At 44.7% G+C, this 23,693-nt stretch overlaps 1 protein-coding gene across 1 annotated transcript; it reads right to left on the reverse strand.

Annotated features, from left to right (window-relative positions):
• Positions 1 to 9,471: 9,471 nt before the first annotated feature.
• TESPA1 (thymocyte expressed, positive selection associated 1) lies at positions 9,472 to 23,168 on the reverse strand. The gene is made up of 10 exons (XM_037515384.2): positions 23,006 to 23,168; positions 22,174 to 22,216; positions 19,814 to 19,863; positions 19,193 to 19,246; positions 18,549 to 18,585; positions 18,173 to 18,271; positions 16,024 to 16,232; positions 13,721 to 14,526; positions 12,529 to 12,628; positions 9,472 to 9,992 (listed from the first exon to the last, which is right to left on the reverse strand). The coding sequence occupies exons 1-10, from the start codon at positions 23,166 to 23,168 to the stop codon at positions 9,880 to 9,882; spliced, it is 1,674 nt and encodes a 557-aa protein (XP_037371281.1). The 3' UTR covers positions 9,472 to 9,879.
• Between the last annotated feature and the right edge of the window lie 525 nt (positions 23,169 to 23,693).

A 23,693-nucleotide genomic window follows, 5' to 3' on the forward strand; every position in this document is an offset into this window, starting at 1 on the left:
AACAAGTCACTTATGTTTCCTTCTGTGTAATTTATAGTTTTAGGCATTCCATCCAAGTCATTAATACATTTTGAATTTTTATTTATTGTTGTGTGTGGTTAGTGAGTAGTTCAGTTACTCAATCACATTCTTTGGCTCCAGCTATGCTCATTAGAAATTATCTGCAGTTTTCCTGTGTTTGTGTGTGTGCATGTGTGTGTGTGTGTCTTTGTCTAATTCAGGGGGTTTTGCCTGGAAGGGAGCTGTCTCTGCGGTTCGCTCATAGCAGTTTCCATGAACAAAATTTTGCGCATAGGTTAAGTTCCAACTGCCAGGACCTGAGGGTTTTAGTTTTAGCTTGGACTTAAGGAAGCGAGAACCATAAATGTACGTAAATCTAGCAACGAGGCAAGGCGGAGTGGGGTTTGTGTCTCATATAATGATGGATCCAGTGAGAGAGCAGCCTCTTGGGCACTGTTTTTGGGAGTCACAGTTAGACCCCATTCTGTTTCTGGTAAGTTGTGCCAAAGTTTCCAAAGACTTGAACTGTACCTGTCTACTCCCAGGGTTTGTAGGCTCAGATAGCCAGATCCTACCTTTCACTCGTGCTGTCTTGGTAGCAATAGGCTATCCAATGGCCACCTTGCTCCTCCGATGGCCAAAGTACAGGGTGCTTTGTCCTCTGACTCTGGTTCCCAGCAATGAGCCCCAAATGTGCTCCTCACACTTCAGTTGTTCTCCAGAGGAAGACCATTCCATCACCACACCTGGCTTTGTGATCCCCTCTCATGGATTTTCCAGGTGAAAAGGTGCCTGAGGTGTCAGTGAATCCTCAGTCCCCCAAAAGAATGTCCGTGTTACATTTTCCTCATTCCTATATTCAGTAGCCGTGCACCCGTGGAGTTCCATGTGGGATTATGTCCACATTTTCCTATCCTTCCTGAAGTTGTCTATTACTTTTCCTCATGAAAATGCTGATCCTTTATTAATCGCAGATTTTCCAGGAGTTGGAAATTCTCTTTGTCTCTATCTATAAAATATAGTGAAGAGGTAAGCCTAGTGTTTTTCTTATCTATCTATCTATCTATCTATCTATCTATCTATCTATTCATCTATCTACCTACTATTCTGCCAGATATAGCAAAATATGTAAAAATAATGAATAAATATTGAATTTCATCCATTTTTTTCTGTCAATAGTCATGATTTTATATTTCATTCTGTGATTGGATGACTAAATTTGGTAGACAGAATAATGAGCCCCCTAAAATATTCATATCATAATTGTTAGAGTCTACAAATGTGTTAGATTACAAGGAAAATGAGATTCAGTTTTCAAATAGAATTAAAGTTGCAAATCCAATGAACATATGAAAGGGAAAGATTTTTGTGGATTACATGGTGGGCCCGATTGAATGAACAAAGGTACTTTAAATATGGCAGATGAAGGCAGAAAAGTGAGTTTCAAGGGCATGCAGAATGAGAAAGCCACAGGATCTTTAAGCTAGAGAGAGGCTATGAGCCCAGATGTGTGGGCAACCTCTGGAAATGATAAAGAAAGGAAAATGGATTTCCTCTAGGTTTTTCCAAAGCAGTATACTCCTGTATAACTTGCCATAATGTAGTGAGATCCATTTTGGACTATTACTCTCTAAAAATGTATGATTATAAATTTGTGTTTTCTAAAGCATTACATTTTCATTGATGAGTGTGGAGAAACAGAAAACGAATGCACTGACATTGTTTGATTTTCACCAGAGACAGTGGGAACCAGAACAGGCGGATCTACTGAAATACACTGCTAACAGGAGCAGCGGGCAAGACAGGAGAGGCCTGCTGTGCCATGTGGGTAGCTCCCTGGCTGGGTGTGGGACTCAGGCCTCAGTGGTGAGAGTGCTAAGACTTAACCCTTAGGCCTCCAGGGAGATCCCCACTTCCTCATGTTATAGAACATGGTTCTTAAATCAGCCTGCCCTAGCTTTATGATTCCCCTTTGAGGAGACACAGGACTAAAAAACCATGATCTTATTGCTGCTAATACAAGAGCATTGCAGGTTCTGAGTAGACCAGAAAGGCTGGATATGGGATTTCTGAGGCTTATAGGAAGACCTGGTGATCATGGTGTCATGCCATCCTGCAGCCAAGAGGAAGCCTGGAGGAAACGTTGCTGGGAAAATATTTAGTGTGAGTTGAAACCCAGGTCAGAATTGAGGGGTTGCAGTGCGATCTTTCCAAAGAGCCTCGGGCTGTCTTGTTGATTCTACACAAGTTTGAGTACAAACATTTCTTGGCGTGAACTAACCCGGATTCTGACCTGACAGCTCCTGATTGGTGCCCTCTGCCTATATAACATGGGGATCTTGAGTCTGGAAGTTAGAGACCTCACATCTGCTGAGCTCTGAGCTGTCCTGTCTGCGCTCCCTGCTCTTCAACTGACCATCATGAAGCTCTTGGCTGTCCTGCTGCTGGTGGCTGTCTCCACCTTCATGGTCTCTGGCCGTAAGTAAAGATGCTTCCCTGAAAATAAGGATAATGCGTGTTCTCACTGGAGAAACAGTGCATCAGGGTATGACTTCTTTGGGGATGTGGATCTTTGGGATCCTAGATGCAGGCTCCTCCTGTCACCTCCAAACTCTGCCCCGTCACCATGTGGACAGACCTTTCATGACTGATCTGCCCCATCCATGAGCTTTTCCAAACCCAATCCAAGCTCCACTCAATTTCAGTGTTGAAATCAGATATTAATGGTGGCGTTGGTAAGATATCCTTGGGGAGGCCCTTGGAGGGCTTTATAAGAAAGTAGAAATGACCACATAGTACGTATTTGATGTGGCTGTGGAGTTTTATATTATTTGCATTTTCTCTCTCAACATGAAGCTTTCAGATGTGACAGCCTGCAGTATTGCCCGTTCTCCCCCGGTGTTCACCTACGTCTGATTAATTCTTTTTCTCTTTCAGAGACAACAGCTCCTGCTACTGGTGAGTCTGCACTTACACTTGTCTCTTTCCCGCAATGGTGATTTTCCACGTGCATATAATCTGCTCTCCCCTCCCCCCCACTTTACTCACTCCTCTCTATTCCTGTCCTTGCAGCAGGACCAGCAGCTACAACTGGCGCCACCACCGGTGAGTCCCACGTGCCCTCTTGGTGCTGGCAGCGGGAACCATCCCTGTCACTGTCACGCCTTCCCCTGGGTTGGTCCTAGTGAGCCCTTAGGAAAACCCTGGGAAAACTACGCTCAGGAAAATTAAGTTGCTTTCAAACAACAAAACTGCTGATTTGTATTGTATGTGGATTGATTATCCTTGTTCTTCAGTAGAGAGGCCTGGGGTATCTATTTGTGTCCCAGCAATTTAGGGTACGTGGGTCATGACTTTCTGACTAATATTGACTGCAGGGCTGCATCTAACACTAGTGTGTGAAAGAGAGGCCAGGTAGTAGCAAGATGAAGGAGGCAGCATCATTCCTAAATGGAAAATGACATGAGGAGTTAGATCACACGGGTGGGGGGGATGGAAAACTATACACATTGGGATGTGTGTGCATGTGTGTGTGTGAGTGTGTGTGTGTGTGCACCTTATTTCCATGCTGATGCCTGTTTTTTTCTCTCTTCTGAAACACGATATTCAGGACCAAAGCCCCTGTCAGTGTGGGCATCTCCCAGGGTCCATCGCATTCTGTAGGTGTGTGTGTCTTGCCCGCACAGGTGTGAGGTGCATGTCTGTTTCATCCACAGCGTGGTCTGGTGTCTTTGACCCTGGGGCATTGTTTCTTGCAGTCAGCCTTACACAATAGCCACACATCCTACCTGTCATGTGAGCTCCATTAAATATACTCCCTTTCCTGAACGAGTCCTGATCAGTGAGGCAGATGTGTGCCTGGTGATGGCACTATCTGATTACTGAGGTCAAATGAACTCACACATGTGGGTGTGACACTTGCTCCTTGCCAGTAGCTCTGGTATAAGCAGCAGCGGGTGATATTTCTAAGCCTGAGCCTGGGGGGATTGATGGGGCATTTACTGATTCTCATTATTTCCAGAACTCACCATCTCTCCCATCATGTCTCACGTCTCTCACATATTTGCTGTATGAACAAGTCCTCATTGACACAAAAGTTGAGTGGAATAGGACCCCCTCAGCCCAGGACCTGAGGCAGGGATTTTAATCGTTCCAATCAAGAGTCACTATTATTATCCTCTGAAGACAGGTGACTCCTGCTTCCCCAACTCTTACTCTTAGGTCTCTTCCCTCCTAGACTTTCCCCCCAGCTCACTCATTCTGCTGCCACGGAAGCTGCTCAGGCCACGCTGCCCTTGGGGCAGGTCCAGGAATTCTGTCCACCAGGGATTTCCTGCTCCCCCTGAGCGGCAGCTCCTGTGACGGGAGCACACGTGGGTCTGTCTTCTGTGCTCGTGTCTGCGAGAAATGATTTGCTGCCCCTTGTATCAGCCTCAATCCTTGGAGGGAAACTTCAAAGTCTTTCTCCCACCGAAGCTGGGATGTGTAGGAGTGAGGCAAGAGGCAGGTGTCGTCCAGCTAAAGCCCTGGCAGAATCCGGCATTTCAGAGAAATGAGCGTGAGGAGTGTTGTCTCTGGCTGAAGTGGGACAGACTTTCCTCCAGTGTCTCACCCACATCATTTCTTCCTAATTTCAGCCCCTGGTACTACTCCAGCTACTACGGCTACTTCAGCTGCCGCTGCTACCACTCAAACAACTTCTGCTTCTACAACCACCACGAACTCTGGCCTACTAGGAGGTAACTGGCGTCTATATGGGGCTCCTACTTTTCCTGGGTTTCCAGTTCTTCCAGGAGTGTTTTTTTTGGGATAGTGAAGAGAAGCCACTAAAAAAGCATGGGCTTTTTTTCCCCCCATATTTTAAAAAAGTTTCTTGTGCTGTTACAAAGTCAACAGATAGAATCAAGCGAGCAGGAATCTGTGGATTTTGTTTACTGACTTTGCCTATTTTGCTTTCAAATTACTGACATTGAAGGTGAAAACCCGTCTCCGGCAGGGAGGCTGAGAGTCCCCGGCCAGAATGCAGTGGGGCAGCGCGTGTCCTGAGTGGGCAGCGCGTCCTGGTCCCCAGGCAGGGGCGGTTCCAGGCTGTGCCCGGGGTCAGGGCAGGGGGCATGTCGGGGGTCAGGAGGGGGTGGTCGGAGCGCAGGTCATTTCTTGGACAGCTGTGGCTTGTGTGCCAAGGGTCTGCCCGGAAGGCGCCTGTGGGTCTTGGTGCCCAACGCCAGGCGGGGCCTCTGGTTTCTCCACTGCCACGAGGAGACACAGGGAGTTGCTGCGGCATCGCGGCCCTGAGGAGACGGCTCTGGGGTCCCGCTGCTGGGGAGAAAAGGCGGGGAGGTGCTGGCCTGTGGGTACCGTGTTACACGGGAAACTAACACTCCCCCGGGCCTCCTTGTTGCTTTGCAACTTCCAGCCTCCCGGGCTTCGTCCAGTTGCTGATGAAATTTACTTTGCACAGTTGCTAGCTGTCTATCTTCCCGATTTGAAACCTCTTGTTCCCTTGACTCCATTGACTCCAGCGCCATTCTTTATCATTCTTCCTACCCCTACGAGTAAAGTCACATGCTTTCTCCTGTGTCAGAAGGCTTTGGACAGCATCTCATTAACTTCCTTCTTCTTGCAGTTCTGAAGAACATTTTGAGCCATGGCCGTTGATATGGTCCATGAGATGGCATCAGCCTGGCCCTGCTGCATGTGATCGGCTGCCCTGGGCCCAATGTCTCTTCATTTGATTTAATTCAGCTACTACCATGCCTGCCTCTCCCCCTTGCTCCTCACCGTTCTCTCTGAAATCAACTAAGCAATAAAGATAAGCAACAGCAAATGGGTGCTTTTGTGTGTGGTTGGGTGGGGCGATGCAAGGATTAGTTAATCCAAGGGCAGCTCCTCGGAGCTGACCCAAGGTATTGTGATAGGCCACACCTGGCTGATGGGCAAACACCAAGTTCCACTGAACACCAAGTGAGTCTGGAGCTGTTGGTGTCTGAGCTGCACTCACAGCTGGGAAATAGTGTTCTCCTGTTGGTCTCAGGCTCCTGAAACGGAACAGAGTGACTCAGTGACTATGTGGAAGGAATGTGAGCAAAATCCCTGCAGAATTCCTTTCAGTGTAGCTCGCACAGGAGGAGTTGATGTGAAAACCATTGAACATCTTTTCAATAGGCCTTTCTCTTATGTGAGGAGCGGTTGCTTCTTCATCACCAGTTGCAGCTTCACTCTCACTTCTAAATATCTACATTACCCTAAACAAGAGCAAATCCCCAATAATCCCCTCACCCCGGGACCCTCCCTGCCGTTCCTGGGCCCGCTTCTCCCTTCCCACTGCAGTGGGTAGAAGCTCAACCTCGCCTTTGTGGCTTTGTGTCCTGCAACTTCTTTCCTTTCCTTTTTTTTGGGGGGGGAGGGGAGACTGTTTTGGGGTATTGAACTCATAATGGGGATGGGCCCTACCCATGACCAGGTGGGGCTCCTTGTCCTTTTCACTGTGGCCTCTGCTGCTCAGGTGTTAGCCAGTCTCTGTAGCCGCCGTCATGGCCATTTTTCCAACTGCCTTAGCTCCCACCAGCAACACACTGAGCAACACAACATTCAGGAAGAGCAAGTTGACACATGGGGCCTCCCTGGTGGTGCTGGGGTTAAAGACACAGAGCTATCAAGCTACCAGCAGCCACTGCAGCAGGACTTTGATCTGGCGCACCAGGGAGCTGACCACATGGCACAGCAGCAGCAGACCTCTCCAGCCTGGCCACTGCTCCCCTCAGCAGTGATTTCAAATAATCTGCCTGTTCTGTTCCCCACTCTGTCTCTGGAGAATCCTCTCACCCCTGCACCTCTGGCCTGCACCCCAGCTCTTGTGTGCATAAAGAAAGAAATCTTTAAAAAAAAGTTGACATCATGGTTCCGATTCCAACAACTTAGGCTATAATTTGATTTGTACTTAATCCCTTATCTTTATTTTTACACAACGCTGGTGTGCCAATAAATAACAATAAAGAATACTGAAATATTAAAGATAAAGCACAGAATACCTGCTGGTTTCAGCTGCACCTGAGAGGGTCAATAGGATTTGGGGAGTCAGTGGGCAAGAGGACTTGGTGACCCCTGGAGAACTGACTGATATGTTTTCAGTTATAGATTGGGAGTCCCCAGGCCCACGGGTCTTGCATAGAATAGAACTCAGTTTACATTTGCTGTATTGCTCCCGGCGCGGCCGCCATCTTTGTTTTCCTTACATCTTCTTTCCTCCTACAGATGTGATCAGAAAACTACCTCCTTCTATAGTCCCACAATAACTGAAATAGATCAGCCTTGACCTTCTGCATTGGATTGGCCCACTTGGACCAAAATGTCCCTTCATTTGATTTAATTCAACTAGTACCATGTCTTACACATCTCCCTTGTCTCCAATCAGTTTATGTGTTGTTAAAGACTCAATAAAAATAAGCAACATCATCAAAAATGGAAATTTTTTGTTTGTTTGGGTGGGGTGATACCATGTTTTTGTTAATCTTAACTGACCTATATCACTGTTTTATATAATACTTTGGCTGATGAAAAAGATCTAAATGCCCTTATATTGCTAGAATTTCTGGTTGTTGGCCTCTGAACTGGCTGTCACAGCTAGGGAATATTGTTCTTTTATTGAACACAAGCTCACAGGCACCAACATCAAAGTCTTTTGATAAAGAGATGAAGTGAGGTAAAAAAAAGAGATGTATTAGTACATAATTTATTTCAGTATAGCCAAAATCAAAACTGGGTGCAAACCTTAAAATAACAATGTAATATTATAATAATGAGTGACTGCTGCTCTATTATCAATTACAGCTTTATTTTCCCTTCCAAATTACCTACCCCAAGTAAAAATCCCACGACATGTCGTATCAAGTGTCCTGAATCTGGACACCCACTCCCGATGCTCTATGCCCATCCTCCACTGCAATGAGTAATAAGCACAACTCTTACACTTATTGTTTTATGCTGGCAGCGTTTTTACTGGATACTTCGGGAGCTGAGTTCATAACGGGGATGGACATTATACACGACCAGACGTGGTTTCTTTGTCGTGTCCACTGTGGACCTCTCACGCTCGGGTTTCATGCAGTCTTCGTAGGCTCCCATAGTAGCAAACGGGTACTGCCAAAGGGGTGTAGCTTGTATCCAGACAGATCATGTCAGTGCTGGGCAAAATCTGTGTCAGATAATGTTATCTACCTTTACAGTGGGAGGCCGCAGCTTAAAGATCACAGCCTGAATTATAGAACATGGTTCTTAGACCACGCTTCCCTAGGCTTTGATTCTGCACTGAGGAGACCCAGGGCTAAGCCAACCATGCTCGTGTAATGGCTCATGAAAGAGCGCTGCAAATGGTGTAATCAGGAAGTGGGTTCGGGCTTTGTCTAGCTTGTCAGCAGCTGGTAATCACGGCGTCACTGTATCTTATAAGCTGAGAGGAAGCCTGGAAGAAGGGCTGTTGCTGGAAAAATAGTTAGTAGGAGTTGAACCCAGGTCAGAATGAAAGGGTTACACCTAGGATCTTTCCAAAAAGCCTCTGGCTATAGTGTTGATTCCAAAGTGATTTGTCTGAGTACAAACATTTCTTGGCATGAACTAACCCGGATTCGGACCTGACAGCTCCTGATTGGTGCCCTCTGCCTATATAGTACGGGGATCTTGAATCTGGAAGTTAGAGACCTCACGTCTGCTGGGCTCTGAGCTGTCCTGTCTGTGCTCCCTGCTCTTCAACTGGCCATCATGAAGCTCTTGGCCCTCCTGCTGCTGGTGGCTGTCTCCACCGCCCTGGTCTCCGGCCGTAAGTAAAGATTCTTACAGAGAATAAGGATAACACTTGTTCTCAGGGAGAAACGAGGTATGAATTCGTTGTGGATGTGGGTTTGTGGTGCTCTGGAATGCTGTCTCCTCCTGGCCTCTACTCCAAATCTCTTCCCTCACCATCTGGACCGACCATTCAACACAGATTTGACTCTCTCCTTGGGGTTTTTTTTTTTTAAATCGCTCACTTTTAATGTTGAAATCAGATATTAATGGTCGTGTCAGTGGCGCGGCGGTTGAGCGCTGGGTTGTGAAGCTGGCCGCAGCCTCTGCAGTGCCGGTTCAATCCCCGGCCACCGGAGGAGGGTCCCACATGGCGCGCAGACCTCTCCTGCCGCCCGCTGCTCCCCTCAGCAGTGTCCTTCGGTCCTTCTGCCTGCTCTGCTCCCCGCTCTGGCTCTGGTGAATTCTCTCACCCTCCTGCGCTTCTGACTGTACCCAGTGCTTGTATAAATAAATAAATAAATCTTAAAAAACAAAACAAAACAAAAAAACAAAACAAAACGTATCTTAGACTTACTCTACCACTACTCCCTTGGAAAGATGATCAAGTCCCATTTGTTGCCAAAACATTTTCTACCCAACACAAACACAGTTGCTGATTCATCTAAAAACACACCCAGGCTTTAAAAAATATTTTTATTTGTAATGTTTTCTGCCAGCAGAAAAATCTGTGAAGTTTTTACAGGTCATGAGGGGGGTTCCTGAATCCCAGTCATTTTTTATTATGAAAATACAGGATTTGGGACAGAGGAAAACATGTAATCTCCTCCCTCCACCCCCAACCCTGGTTTTAAGAGGGTCTCAAGAAGAAAGACAGGTCTCTAGTGTTTTGAGAGACTTTTTGTAATAGAATCGGACTCACATAGGGATGAGTAGAGATGTGGGCAGAGCACATTGAAGTGCTGAGCCTAAGTAAGGATTTCTCTGTCCATGGAGTTTAAAACAGCTGCAGGACGGAGATTCGAGCCTCCCAGTCTGGTCCTCTTTCTAGGGCACCAAATCATTGCTCCCTCTAGGACCCGGGGTTTGTACAGCCAGGGGTCAAGAGCTGGATGTAAGGCTCGGTGCAAATTCCTGCAAACGGGAGTGGGAATTACGCTCTTCTCTAAAGCTGCCGCTGTCAGAATCTGCGCTGTGGCGGTGGGAGAGAAAGCCTGTAATGAGAATCACATGTTTTATTTTTTGAGGCAACATTGGATGCTGGGTTTGGTAGAAACTTTCATGACTCACCCGTTGAAATGTTTCTAGCTACTCTAAGTAATATTTAAAGGTATTAGCGGGAGCACCAGCAGCAGGATCAGGGTGATGTGACAGAGCTTCTGCAGTGTTCATTCCTGGAAGCGTTCACCTCTTATTTTCTTTGACTGATTAAATGATATATTTTTAAAAATATACTTATACTTTTATTCTTATACTTTACATGGATTGATGAGCACCACTGATGAAAATTATTAAACCACTGCTAATTCATGTTCTGCACATTGAACTGAGTCCTGACATTATTCAACTGTTACGATGTGTTTCTAGTAATGACTATTTCTCTTTTCCCTTCCCCACAAATCTTTATTACTGTCCTCAAATTCCCTGCCTCACATAGTTCGGTGAGGATCCAATATGAATGGGGTAGAGATATTTAGATGGATTGCATCCAGTAGTGTCAGCATTGCTTGGGGATGTATTATAGAAGCAGAAGTTCAGACTGTACCACAAACCTTTTAACAATATCTTTTGGTAATTCATATGTACACCCATATCACTGTTTTATATAATACTTTGGCTGATGAAAAAGATCTAAATGCCCTTATATTGCTAGAATTTCTGGTTGTTGGCCTCTGAACTGGCTGTCACAGCTAGGGAATATTGTTCTTTTATTGAACACAAGCTCACAGGCACCAACATCAAAGTCTTTTGATAAAGAGATGAAGTGAGGTAAAAAAAAGAGATGTATTAGTACATAATTTATTTCAGTATAGCCAAAATCAAAACTGGGTGCAAACCTTAAAATAACAATGTAATATTATAATAATGAGTGACTGCTGCTCTATTATCAATTACAGCTTTATTTTCCCTTCCAAATTACCTACCCCAAGTAAAAATCCCACGACATGTCGTATCAAGTGTCCTGAATCTGGACACCCTCTCCATATGACCAGTGAAACTATACACGCACCTGCCCTTTTACTTTTCCTCTAATCTCAAAAATCTGTGCCTCTAGCTCATGGCTAAACCCTCCAAAAGTGTGCTGGATCTCAATGTATTCCAGTTCTCCAGTGACCTCACACTATCATTCTCCCTTCCTTCCTCTCCCCAGTGTTGATTCTTTCTTCTCAATAAATATGCACACTTAACCCTTCCCCATCCTAGAAAAAACAAAGCACTCCTTAGATACCTTGATGACATTACCTACTTTATTTGCTTACTTGCCTGTTTGCTTTCCACATTAATATTTTAAAGTTCCGTCACACAAATAAAACACCCTTATCAATGTTCTTAATCACCATCTAGTGGCAAATCTAATATTATCTTTGACATTTCCTTCCTTCTGGGTATGTTATGCCTTATGTTCCCAAGGACTACGACTTCTTTGCTGTCCTTCCTTAAGGCAACCTTCACTCGGCTTCTACTTGAAACTTTCTTTTTTCCCCAGTCAACAAGACTTCTCCTTTACGAATTACCTTTTGTTTGATCAGTCTTCAAGTATGAATGCTTCGGAGGGTTCCTCTTTCACTTCAATTTCTGACTCTGCATACTTTCTCTAGCTGAACTATTATTTCTCATGACTTTACCTATTACTGTTATAAAACATCTACAACAAAGCTCCTCAAACTTCAACGTAGGAATAAATCTTACAAAATTGTGATTCATTAGGTCCAAGGTTGGAGGCTGGGATTCCACATTTCTAAAAAATCCCAAGTGAGGCAAATATTGCTGGTCTGCATGTTGACTACATTTTGAATAGTAAATTTATATAGAATTTTCCCCGGAACAGCAGTTCTCAGTCTGTAGTCACCAGACCAGCAGTACCAAGAGCACCTGGGAACTTGTTAGAAATGCAAATTCTCAGACCCTGTCTAGACTATTCAATCAGAACATTGCGAGTTGGGGTCAATGTGGACTTAAAAGACCTAAGCTATTTATATTTTAACGAGTCCTGCAGATGATTCTGATGCTAAAGGCTTGGAACCACTGACCTAAAGAGGTTTTTAACCCAGCTATAAAAGAATCGCCTCCTCTGAGCATAAAAACAAAAATTCAGTCACTGGTTTCCATGCCATGCCATTTCAATCAGAATGGCAGGATGTAGGACTCTTCATTGTGGGTATTTAAAAATCCCTCCCGGGGCCTCCCCGGTGGTGCAGTGGGTTGAGCGCAGTGCTGTGAAGCTGTCTGCAGCCTCTGCAGCGCAGGTTCGATTCCCGGCTGGCCAGGGAGATTCCCACGTGGTGCAGCAGACCTCTCCTGTCTCGCCCGCTGCTCCCCTCAGCAGTGTATTTCGGTCGTCTGCCTGTTCTGCTCCTTACTCTGTCTTTGGTGAATCCTCTCACCCTCCTGCGCCTCTGGCCTGTACCCCAGCTCTTGTATAAAAATAAATAAATCTTTTAAAAAAATTAAAAAAATATCCCTCCCCAGGTGTTTGTAATGTGCAGTCAGGCTTGAGAACCACTGCCTGTGAGAGAGGGACCCACTTACTTCTTGAATCTTGGTCAGAGAAACTCTGGTACAGGTAGGGGTGTCTGAGTCTCCTGGGCCAGTGGTTTGCCTCCTCCTCGCTGTTGCTTAAAGTTAAAGGCTGGAAAACAATTTTCAAGCAAATGCTCAAATATGTCAGGGATGAACATATTTGTATCTATTTATAAAATAGATTTCCAGTTAAGAAGGTAATAAGAAATAGAAATGGGCATTATATTATGATTAAGGGTCTAATACAAGAAAAACATATACACTTTTAAATATATATGTATCGAATGGTGGAGCACAGAGATATATAAAGTATTTACGAAAGAGTTAAAGAAAAGTGGTTAAAGACAATAGTCAATGGTAGCATTATTCATGTGGGTATGTGACATCTGGATAGGCAGACTGTGGTGCACACACATTGTGTGCCAAGTCCCTTATGGTGCGGCACAGATGTGAGCATGGCAGGTTGGCCCGTGGACTTTGGAGTGGCTCTGCCCACACTGCTCTTCTAGCACAGACATCCTAAGAATATGACAACTCTAGACGTGTAATCATGGGTGGTTTTGATTACCTATTTGACAAGGTAGAGAAGAAAGTTTCATCATTTAGCTTAGTGTATAACCAGCTTCAATTTATATTATTGACTGATGGCGCAAATGATGGAACAGGTGTACCTGAAGAGAAAATTCAGCGTAGACCAGATCAGATGAAATGAAGAATTTGAAAGGGAGTTCTGGAAACCTCAATGCTGTTAAGAAATGACCTATTTCACTTTATCTTTCTTTTCTTTTCTTTTTTTTTAAGATTATTCATTTATACAAGCACTGGGTACAGTCAGAAGCACGGGAGGGTGAGAGAATTCACCAGAGTCAGGAACAGAACAGGCAGACTGATGAAATAAACTGCTGAGGGGAGCAGCGGGCGGCAGGAGACGTCTGTTGAGCCATGTGGGACCCTCGCTGGCGGACGGGGATCAAACCGGTGCTGCAGAGGTGGTGGGCAGGTTTGCAGCCCAGCGCTCAACCGCTGCGCCACCAGGGGAGGCCCTTACTTTATCTTTCTATACTAACCTGCTAACAAGGATTCTGAATGTAGCTTGAGAATTGGTATGGAGCAAAGACAGGGATCCTGGATTCGTTTTACCCAGTGACAAGAATCCAGAGTCTTTCTCTGCCAATGTCTCCTTCATCTCCAACACACTCACCTCCTCCAAGTCACAAGTGTCCTGCAGCTGCTGGGTCAGAGGTTGGGGCAGTTCTTGTCTCTCTGGGCTTTGCTTCCATTTCTGCTTGATGGCAGACAGGTCCAGTGATTCAATCTTCCTGTCCATGGGAGTCTTCTGAAACAGGCATTTTCTTGCTCTGCTCCTTCTTTGCCAGAATGTTTCATCCTTGATGAACTGGTCTTCCTTATTGGTGACTTGTAAACCCCACAGTTCTCTCTTTGCCTGTGCAGAGTCTCTGCTCCACTGTCCATCTGCCCTGGGCAGAAAATGCATGCAACAGGGGACCTCAGGATTACAATCCAGAGTCTGTGATGGTGCTCCCTCTGTGGATGTCTCCTGCTGCGTTTCCACTTTCGCACAGAGGACACATGGGTAAGAAGAGGAAATATTTGTACCCATGATGGGAGCCATAGGAATGTCCTGTGCACTGGGCCCAAATCCAGGGTCTTTCTGATTTACCAGCTTCTCTCCTCTCACTCTGTCCATCACTTCCCACACCACTTGGTCCAAACTGTTCCTTTTGGAGGTATCGTGGGGTGGTGATAACCGCTCTCGGGGGCACGTATACAGGCACATCTTGGAGATGGCCTTCCGGAGGCGGTCTCTGGGTGAGTGAGGTTCAGGTTCTGGGGCCAGAATTCTGATGGATGGTACCTCGGTTGGGTTGCAATTCCAGAACATGTGAGATGGTGAGAACTTTTGAACAGGTGTTTTGGACACATAGGAGTAGAGACAGAAGAAGGCATCAGCAGTGACAGCCAGTGTTTGCACCTGTTTAAATCGGCCTGGGCACAAAAGTTGAAGACAGTGAATCTGGGGATCAATTATTTTTTTACTACCTTCCAGCAATAAGCTTCCTAAAGCTCCAAGCTCAGAAAGAAAGTGTCCCTTTTGCCACTGATGTTTATCCCATTTGGATATTTAATATCCATGATCTCCATTCTTGACTTCCTGACTCTCCACCCCAAGTAGATATTTACCTTTAGTCAAAAAATTAATTTTTATATGGAATAAAAATTTCTATATCATAATTTAGCCTATCCTATTTGCTGCCACTATATTCTAAACAATGGCCTTTATCACTGTAATTGCTTTAGATGACAAATATGACCCCAAAAAAGAGTGATATTTTCTTAGATGGGTATCCAAACTTTAGGATTATAAATGATTTCTTGATAGCAACTAGTTTGAAGGATAGCAATTACCAGGCAATGAATGGGGTAGAGATATTTAGATGGATTGCATCCAGTAGTGTCAGCATTGCTTGGGGATGTATTATAGAAGCAGAAGTTCAGACTGTACCACAAACCTTTTAACAATATCTTTTGGTAATTCATATGCACACCCATATTCGAAAAGCATTCTGATAAACTGTGTTCTCTATTAAACTGTAACCTTCCTAAAGCTAAGGATCATGCTCCTCTTGCATAGCAACTGTTCTTCCAGAATTTAATACCTAGCTAGGTACCTGTTCCATAAAATACATTAAATAAATCATTCTCAAATTTTAGCATACATAAAAATCATCTAAGGTGCTTCTAAAAATACTCTAACTCAGAATTCTGCCTATGGAACTCTGGAATCTAGTTTTACCAAGATTTTAAGTTGAATCTGATATAAATAACTTGAAACAATACTGTCGGAAACAACATCATGTCGGGGTAGAATATAATTTGAAATACATTTCAGCATATACAACCAAATTGAGTATTTTCTCTCATCAAGGTGAAGAAGCCCTCTCATATATTTCCTTAGTATCATATCAGGACAACTTAAACCATTGTTTATTTAGGTTTAAGGATTACATGCAAGGTTGTCTGTGTGCTTGTGAACCAGCCCCTTTCTTAAAGAAAAACCTATGAATAGGAATAGTCATTATAAATATTCCTTAGACACTCCCTGGACAATTAACAAATTTAATTTTGAGAACCGCTGCCCTAAATGGAAGTAATTTTATGCAGTGTCTATAAATGGAGAATATTGAATAATTCCAACTGAGAAAGAGAAAATTGCAGTAAGATTTAAAGACATGGTTCTGACGTGGTTCAGCTAAAGGAGAATCCTCAAGAAAGCAAAAGCGACATGGGACCTCCTGAAGACTGTCTCTTCACGAGACAGAAGTAGATTTCAAAGTTCTCCATCTTCACTGAAGACAACATAAGAGGAAATAGACAAGACAAAGAGTTTAGAGAAGGTGACCAAGAGAAAGGAGGGTTTGACCTCTGTAGAGAATCCCTAGACACTGGAGGAGAAGCAGAGCATGGGTCTGTGGTGAAACTCACTGGCCAGCATGAGACAAGGGTCCTCCATTTCAATCCTCTGCACCTGGGCCTTCAGGAAGAGTTGAAAATCAATGCCTTTGGCCTGGGAGGGGGTGGTAAAAAATCGGGCAGGAATTCGAGAAGTGTCCCTGTGGTCCTCCTGGCCAAAACCCAGACTGAAGAGGACATCTTCCGCATCTTCTTGCACCTTGTCCAGAATCTCTGAGATGCTGAAAGGAGGGAGTTTGGGTAAATGACAGCAATTTTGAGGAACAGGGTAACCCACAGTGTCTAGTAAATGTGTCAGGAGACTGATGATTCTCTGGCCAGGTTTCCGAGATTGTTTTCTACCTTCTGCTGTGAATTTGAGCAAAACTTTTACTTCTCTGAACCTAAACTCTCTTTCTGAAATATGAGAATTACAATCTAGCCCTGGTTTAAAAATTGAATGAGATTCTATCATAATACTTTGAATTATTGATTATAGATGAGTGAAAATTTGCTACACGAGGCGTGGAAAAATCAAAACCGGTATGGATGCTAAGAAATCTTGCAGTCATCTTAGTAGACAGTCAGCTCCTTTTGGCATGGACCGTGGTATGTCTGACCTTGATTATCCAGCTATCAAGTGCTTTACAATTTGGCACCCAGCTTGGCCCAGACAACAGAAAATGTGTCTAAAGAACACAAAACTGATTTTATTCTCATTCGAAGAGTAAAAATGTATCAGTATGAGTATGTTCAAAGCCTGATGTTGAGAGGTGTATTCCTTTGTACTGTATTTAGCACAGAAACACTGCACTACAGAAGACTGAGCACTCCTCAGCCCTTAGGTAGCCCCTGCATTTTCTCCACATCAGGTTTGGTAAACCATCAAGCGGTGTGACATTAGAGCTCCATCGCTCTGCACCCCAAACAATGAGTAAGAGAGATTAGTGTTGGATTATTTGAAGCTTGAATACTATCAGAAAAGATGCTAAGGGGCTTTGACCCAAAGAGAGATCATCTTGTCTCATTGATGGCTGGATAACCAAAGTTGCCAGCTCTACTCCGGTGCTCGATACCGTGTGCTTATTTTTCTCTTCAGGGTCCTACGTCTCCTTGTCTGAACTGTGAGCGTAAGACTGGATTACTGTTTTCTAATCATAGTGACAAACACATTAGAGTCACCATGGGAGCTTTTAAAAAATGCATATATCCGAGGGCCTCCCTTGGTGGCGTGGGCGGTTGAGCTCAGTGCTGTGAAGCTGTCCACAGCCTCTACAGCGCCGGTTCAATCCTGGCTGGCCTGGAGAGGGTCCCACATGGCGCAGCAGACCTCTCCTGTCTCCTCAGCTGCTCCCCTCCGCAGTGTATTTCATCAGTCTGCCTGTTCTGTTCCCCGCTCTGTCTCTGAGGAATCCTCTCACCCTCCCGTGCATCTGGCCTGTACCCCAGTTCTTGTATAAATAAATAAATAAATCTTTAAAAAAATGCATATATCTGAGTATTTATCCTTGCCTGAAATTCTGATTAAATTGAAAGGGGGTGTAGCCCAAGCTGAGGTTCAGGCAGGCCAAGTCACTAAAGAGTTACATGGATAATAAATCCCAGAACCAAGTCTCAAATTCAACTTTGGCTCCAAGTTTCAGATTTTTTTTTATTATACCAGTTTTATACTAGTTTTCATTTTGTTTTCAAGCTATTTCATATATATTTTGTCTACATTATAGGATTGTTGAGCCCCTGGGATCAAGTTTTTTGTCTAGTTCAGCTTTTCAAATTCCATACAATCAAGGTCTGGCCTGCAATAGGTGATACAAAATTGCCTGAATGAATTAATATCCCCTTGCTTTATTCTATCAATGAATCAATTAACTCATTGCTCACTGAGAACCTACTGTAAGTCCAGGAAATATCATGGTCCAGGAACTATCAATAGTACACCTCTTGGGACAGAAAGTCAGCAGAAAGAGACACTATATTTTTCACACAGCACCCAGCTCTGAGTTCTAGATTCTTCTGTATGCTCTGTGATTCTTGAAGTAAATGCAGTCATTCTTCTCAAGTATATGACTGTATAAAAGCTTCAGTAAGATATTCCAGAAAAAAAAGTCAGTGATTTTCAGTTTTATTCTTCTTTGCCTCTTGTCTCCTCCACTGTTCTTACTCCTGCCAAGTTGGTACCTACCTTGAGCTCGTCTTGTTGGTCCCACCAGTCATGCTGCTGGAAGCTAAGCTGCAGCCAAGGTCCAGCAGCTGGAAAGGCCGGGCTGTCTCCAGGAAGTTCCTGCAGGGATCAGAGATGCCACACTCACCTCACAAGCAGTCAGTACTCTGACTCCAACACAGGCCCTGCTGGGCATGGTCATGCCCTGCTTGGGCCCCTTTGCACCATCTGCTGTGAAAACTCAGTCTATGGCCTTATTTCTGGTTGGGGAATCTCCTCCCATCCTCCATTGCGAATTTTTAGCTCTTTCATTTCAATCTCTTTGATGCTGATACCTATCCCGAGTCAGTAATTTTTGAAGGGGACATCATTCTGCCTGGCTGAACTGAATGCTTACCTGGAGAAGAGTTTGCCATTGGCGGCCAACAATGTGGCTGGACAGGAAACAGAAAGACAAAGATGAAAGTTAGAAGGGAAAATGAAAAGTTTTCTAAGCTGTCCCCTCAAAGCTCTGCCTTTTCTGATCTCCTCTGCCTCAACTACAGCCTAGCTGAACCCCATGAACTCTGCTCTTTATGGGAGTACCTCTATCAAACACAGGCTTGGGAGGGGAACAGATATGGTGGATAGCAACTGGCCCTAAGCCTCTGAACTCTGACCTATTGCCAGTATCCAGACAAGAGCTGCTCTGTCCTGGGAACAGAGTTATTTGGTCTTACAAGCTGCTAGTCCCATCCTGCCACGTGATCCTGTACATGAGATACTGGGAGGTTGCAATATGTCCCTCCTTTACTCAAATCCTTAACTTCCTGCAGTGCAATCTCTTTCTGTGGCCTCAGGTTACTTCGGTTTCCTATACAGAAACAGTTTTAATTTGGGCAGCAAATATGGTGACTTTACATGTTATTTTCCTATGGCCCAAATGAAAACTCCAAAAATGGACATATGATAAATGGAAGTATTTATGGGCATGTGACACATTAGATCACAATGAGACTATTCTTTCCCTCAACCCCTTCCTCAGAGAGCTGTGCCACTCACCCTCTGCTCCGAGGGTCAAGTCATCTTCAAAGCTGGTCCCATGGCTGGGGCACCCTGTCAAATAATAAGGCAAAGGTCATGGAAATTTGAGCATGGGCATAAACACACACACACACACATACATACACGGGCATCGACATGTCCTTAACCTTGTACAGCCACACAATCATATCAGATACTCATGTGCCTGCAAAACTCTCCCCAGTCTTGGGAATCACACTCATGTTCTGATTCAGAAATAATCCCATGTAATTAATCCTCCATAGCTAACGTGTCCCCTGTATCACATAGGCATGGATACAATCCTCTGCCAAAGTTAAGTATATGGGGTGTGCACTCACACAAACCCATATCATTATAAAGCTCTTTTCTCATAGTAGTAACTACTAACCTGAGCAACCACTAACAGAAGATTACAGTCAACCTGGCCGCTGAGCCAGGGCTGACTCTCTCCTGAACCCCCTAGGCTGCCTGGTGCCCACAAGTAGGTGTTATGCAGACAGTTAAGACAGCACTCTCATGCACGCGTGTGTCCATATGGTCTCTCTCTCTCTCACACACAAAGTCATATCATTGTGCAGGTACAAGAACAACAGAAGAAAAGACAGAGCCTCTACTCACCATTGTAGATCGACTGTCCTGTGTCCTCAAAAAACCCTTCTTCAGAATTTCTAAAACCCAAAATCACATAAAGGGTTGAAATCACTACATTGCAAGAGGCTTTTCCTTAAGTATCTCCCACAACTTCACATTTTTTCATGAGTCATTAGTATTTAAATTGTTTTATGTTGAAGAAAACTAAGACAAAGTTTATTTAACAATACTTAGTGGACACATTTAGAGAGACCACTGAGTTGGGAGAGGTGTGCGCCCTGTTCTAGATTGCGCTTTCATCGACCAACTAGATTGTCTAAAGTCAGCTTAGCTATGACTCTTCAGTCACTGCGTAAAATAATAAAGACCATGTAGAAGCAAAACCAGAGACATTCATTTATAAAAGCAGATGCTTGCCCTACTTTTGACATCATAAATACAAACATTGAGATTTTTCGCGAAACTTTTAGGAAGTCAGCTTATCTCCCCAAACCCCTTCCTTTTCTCTGAGCTTTGTTCTTGCAGAATATCATATCTTTTAGGAGCACCAGAAATTGCATCTTGGTTAAAGATTGTATTTTTACATTTTGAGATACACTGTTATCAAACCATTGCCATCTGTGCAAAGGAAGAACAGACAAGAAATCAGCATCAATGACCATGAGAAACAACTTAGTTTTAAAACAAGGAAGAAATTCTCTATGTAAACTAGGTGAGTGAAGTAACCTGGGGAGAAACTCTCAGCTGGGCCCAGAGTACCTGGATACCACTCCTGCTCCTTGGTGCTGTGGTGTCTCAGATCCCACCTATGGGGATCTGGAGGCCTACATGTCTGTGTTTTCTAATCCACTTTAAGCGCTGATGTGTTGTGAGTTTTATAGAGTTTGTTCCCCTGGAAGTTTTAAAGTGCAAGTTGTGTGCAAAAATGTTCTCCCAGTCAGTGGGGTTTCTCTTTGTTTTTGTTATTGTCTCTTTTGCTGTGTAGTCCCAGCTGTTTATCTTTGCCTTCACTATCACTGCTTTGGGTGATGTGTCTGTAAAGATGCCTTTGATGTGCATATCACATAGTGTTTCGCCTATATTTCCTTCTATGTATTTTATGATTTCAGGTCTTATGTCTAGTTCTATGTTTATAGCAGCACTGTTTACAATAGGTAAGCTTTGGAAACAACCCAAATGCCCCAAAATAGATGACTGGATCAAGAAGATGCAGTACATATACACCAGGGAATATTACTCAGCATTCAAAATAGATAAACACATGCAATTTGCAGCAACATGGATGGCGCTGGAAGGGATCATGCTCAGCGAAATAAGCCAAAAAGAAAAAGAAAAATACCGGATGGTCTCACTCACAGCAGGAATCTAGAAAACTTAAATAAGGGACCAGGAAAATGAATAACTATAAGAAAGAAAATATCAAAATCAACAAACAACTTTGAACAAGAGACACTCTATGGGGCATGGGGGTGGGGAGGGGAGGGATTGGGGTCAAAATAAGGGGATTGCAATTGTATGGGGAATATAAAAATAAAATTTATTTAAAAAATAAATAAAATAAAAAAATAAAAATAACAACAACAACAACAACAACAAAATAAAGTGCAAGTTGCCTGTGATGCTTTGGATGTGATCTCCAATGGCGGCTGAGCAGAGCAGAGCAGAGTTGTTAAAATGAGGTCCTGGAAGAGGACTGGACTGAATTCCCTGCAGCCTTGCTTATAGCAGTTAGTAGGTGAGTTTAGGTCGAAGACTATGCACGTAAAGTTTGAAATGTTCACGGAGGGGAAGGGAGGAACAGGCACGAGCTCTAAGTTCTGAGAATTCGTTATCACACAAGTGATCAGACTTAAATAGGTCACAGAAACTTTCCCTTTGTGTCTGGATAGACTAAGCCTGAAGTGATACCAACTGATGGGGTGTGGGGTTTCTCCAAAGAGAGACACTGAATTTTGCCTTGAAGTATCTGCTTGCATTCACAGACATAACATAGTCTTACTCTGATCACAAGAACAATTAAATTTCTAGCTCCTCTTCTTTTATTCCGCAGTGCAAGACTCCAGTCTGAAGGGGATTTGGACTTCAATTCAGCCCCTACCCACAGCTGCAGATTTCCACCCTTCTTGAGGGTAGACAAGATCCAGTCTGCAGCAGCAGACGTCCCCCTAAACTTACTCTCCGCCCAAAGTAGCACTTTTCACAGCCCCAAGTCCCCAAACTCACCCCAAACCATTACAATGACCCCGCCACCCCACCCCCCCATTTCAACCTCTCTTCAATCATTCAATCCAATTCAAAGCCCATCTCCCAGTGTCTGAGCTCCCCAGAGGCAGTCTGTTAGCACAACCAGCGTTACCCGCGCTCAGCCCGTCGCCTCTCGCACTCACCCACAGTCCTGCAGCCAGTCTTCAATCTTACTGATTGGATTCCCTAGAAAAGTCAGACGTCACGTCACTGGAGACCCGAAGCAAACACACTTGCAACCCACCCAGCCCCACAAGTTATCCTACAGAGGCCCCATGGTGAATCCATTTTGGCCCCATAAAAGTTTTCTTTCAGGGATGAGGGCAAAACACCCAGACATAAAAGCAGCAACTATTTCTCTCTCTGCCTCACCGCCCCCTTCCCACAGGAGCTGGAAGATGCCCAGGGTGTGGGCTCAGTACTCTCTTTCCCATGAAGTTTGGGAACAGATAAGGTTGCTTCTCCTTACAAAAAGGTGGGGGGACCCACACTTCTGTTTCCTACTAAATAAGCAAGGTGAGTGTGTGGGTGGGTGTCTGTAGAGAGGTGGCTGGTGCTGCTTTGATTAGGCAGGTAAGTCTTAAGGAGGCGAGCAGCTTGCCAAAAGTCACATGGTTTGCTAGTGTCAGAGCTGCAGCCAGAGCTCAGGCATCCAGAGCGAGCGTGCCCTTGTTACACAGACACAACAGAAACACCCCTCAGGGTTCACAGAGAGACCTGGCCTTGGGGTTTTCCTGACAGCTATTCAGGAAGTAAAAAATCTGCCTCTTTTTTCCCCCCATAATCCCTGTCTCACATAATTCCTGTAATTACTTTACTCTTCTTCCTTTAAATTTATTTAAATCTGTTACAACTGCTTCCCTGACGCCTCCCTGGGACAAGCAGTCCCTGTCCCTCCACAGACCCAGAGTCCACAGACCTGAGAGTCCCGCCACATTTCCCTGCCCCACGGCAACGTGGACATCCCCCTCTTACCTTCGTGGAACACGTCGTCCAGGTTAGAAGGCTCGGGGTCCGGGACATCCTGCAGGGCGGCTGCGGCCTCTTCCTCCAGGACCTGGGTGTGCCAGTGGCGGCTCTGCCGCAGCCAGGCCCGCCGCCGCTCCCTGGACGTGGGGCTCAGCACCGAGCCCTCCATGGCCCTGACTCAGGCCTCAAGGTCTCGCCCCGAGGAAGTGCTCTCCTGAGGGATGAAGCAGCGACAGGGTCTCACCGTCCATTCAGAAACCAGCCCGCCCAGCGACCCCCCACCTCCTCCCAGCTCAGACTCAAGAGGCGCCCCTGGCCACTGAGGAGGAAGGAGAGGTCGCGGCCATCTGCGGTCTCCCAAAAACAAAATCTGAGCATCAAGGCAGGACTTTCAAATCAGCAAGTATGGGAACTTCCAACGCCATATGAATTTTTTAAAAAATTATTTTATTCTGTATAATTCTTACATCTTTTTCATTTTTGCACAATGTATGCATTTTCATTTTGGTTATATTCCCCATACAATTCCCACCCCCTTTATTCTGACTCCAACCCCTCTCCTCCTCTCTCCCCCCTAGTGTGGCTCTCAAGAAGATATGGTCCATATACACCATGGAATATTACTCAGCAATCAAAAAAGATAAACTCATGCAATTTGCAGCAACATGGATGGCGCTGGAAGGGATCATGCTCA

Source organism: Talpa occidentalis, unplaced genomic scaffold, assembly GCF_014898055.3.
Source record: "Talpa occidentalis isolate TD23 unplaced genomic scaffold, MPIMG_talOcc4v2.1 talOcc4.16, whole genome shotgun sequence".
In the NCBI taxonomy this organism is placed as follows: Eukaryota; Metazoa; Chordata; class Mammalia; order Eulipotyphla; family Talpidae; genus Talpa; species Talpa occidentalis.

Excerpts from the sequence above, each read along its gene's own strand:
- TESPA1 (XM_037515384.2), bottom strand. The coding sequence starts at position 23,168 with ATGGAGGGCTCGGTGCTGAGCCCCACGTCCAGGGAGCGGCGGCGGGCC. Across the intron at positions 14,527-16,023 it reads CCCTTGTCTCATGCTGGCCA|GCCGATTTAAACAGGTGCAA; the intron begins GTGAGTTTCACC and ends TTTTGTGCCCAG. Across the intron at positions 9,993-12,528 it reads CTCTGACCAAGATTCAAGAA|GCTTTCTCTCCCACCGCCAC; the intron begins GTAAGTGGGTCC and ends TTCTCATTACAG.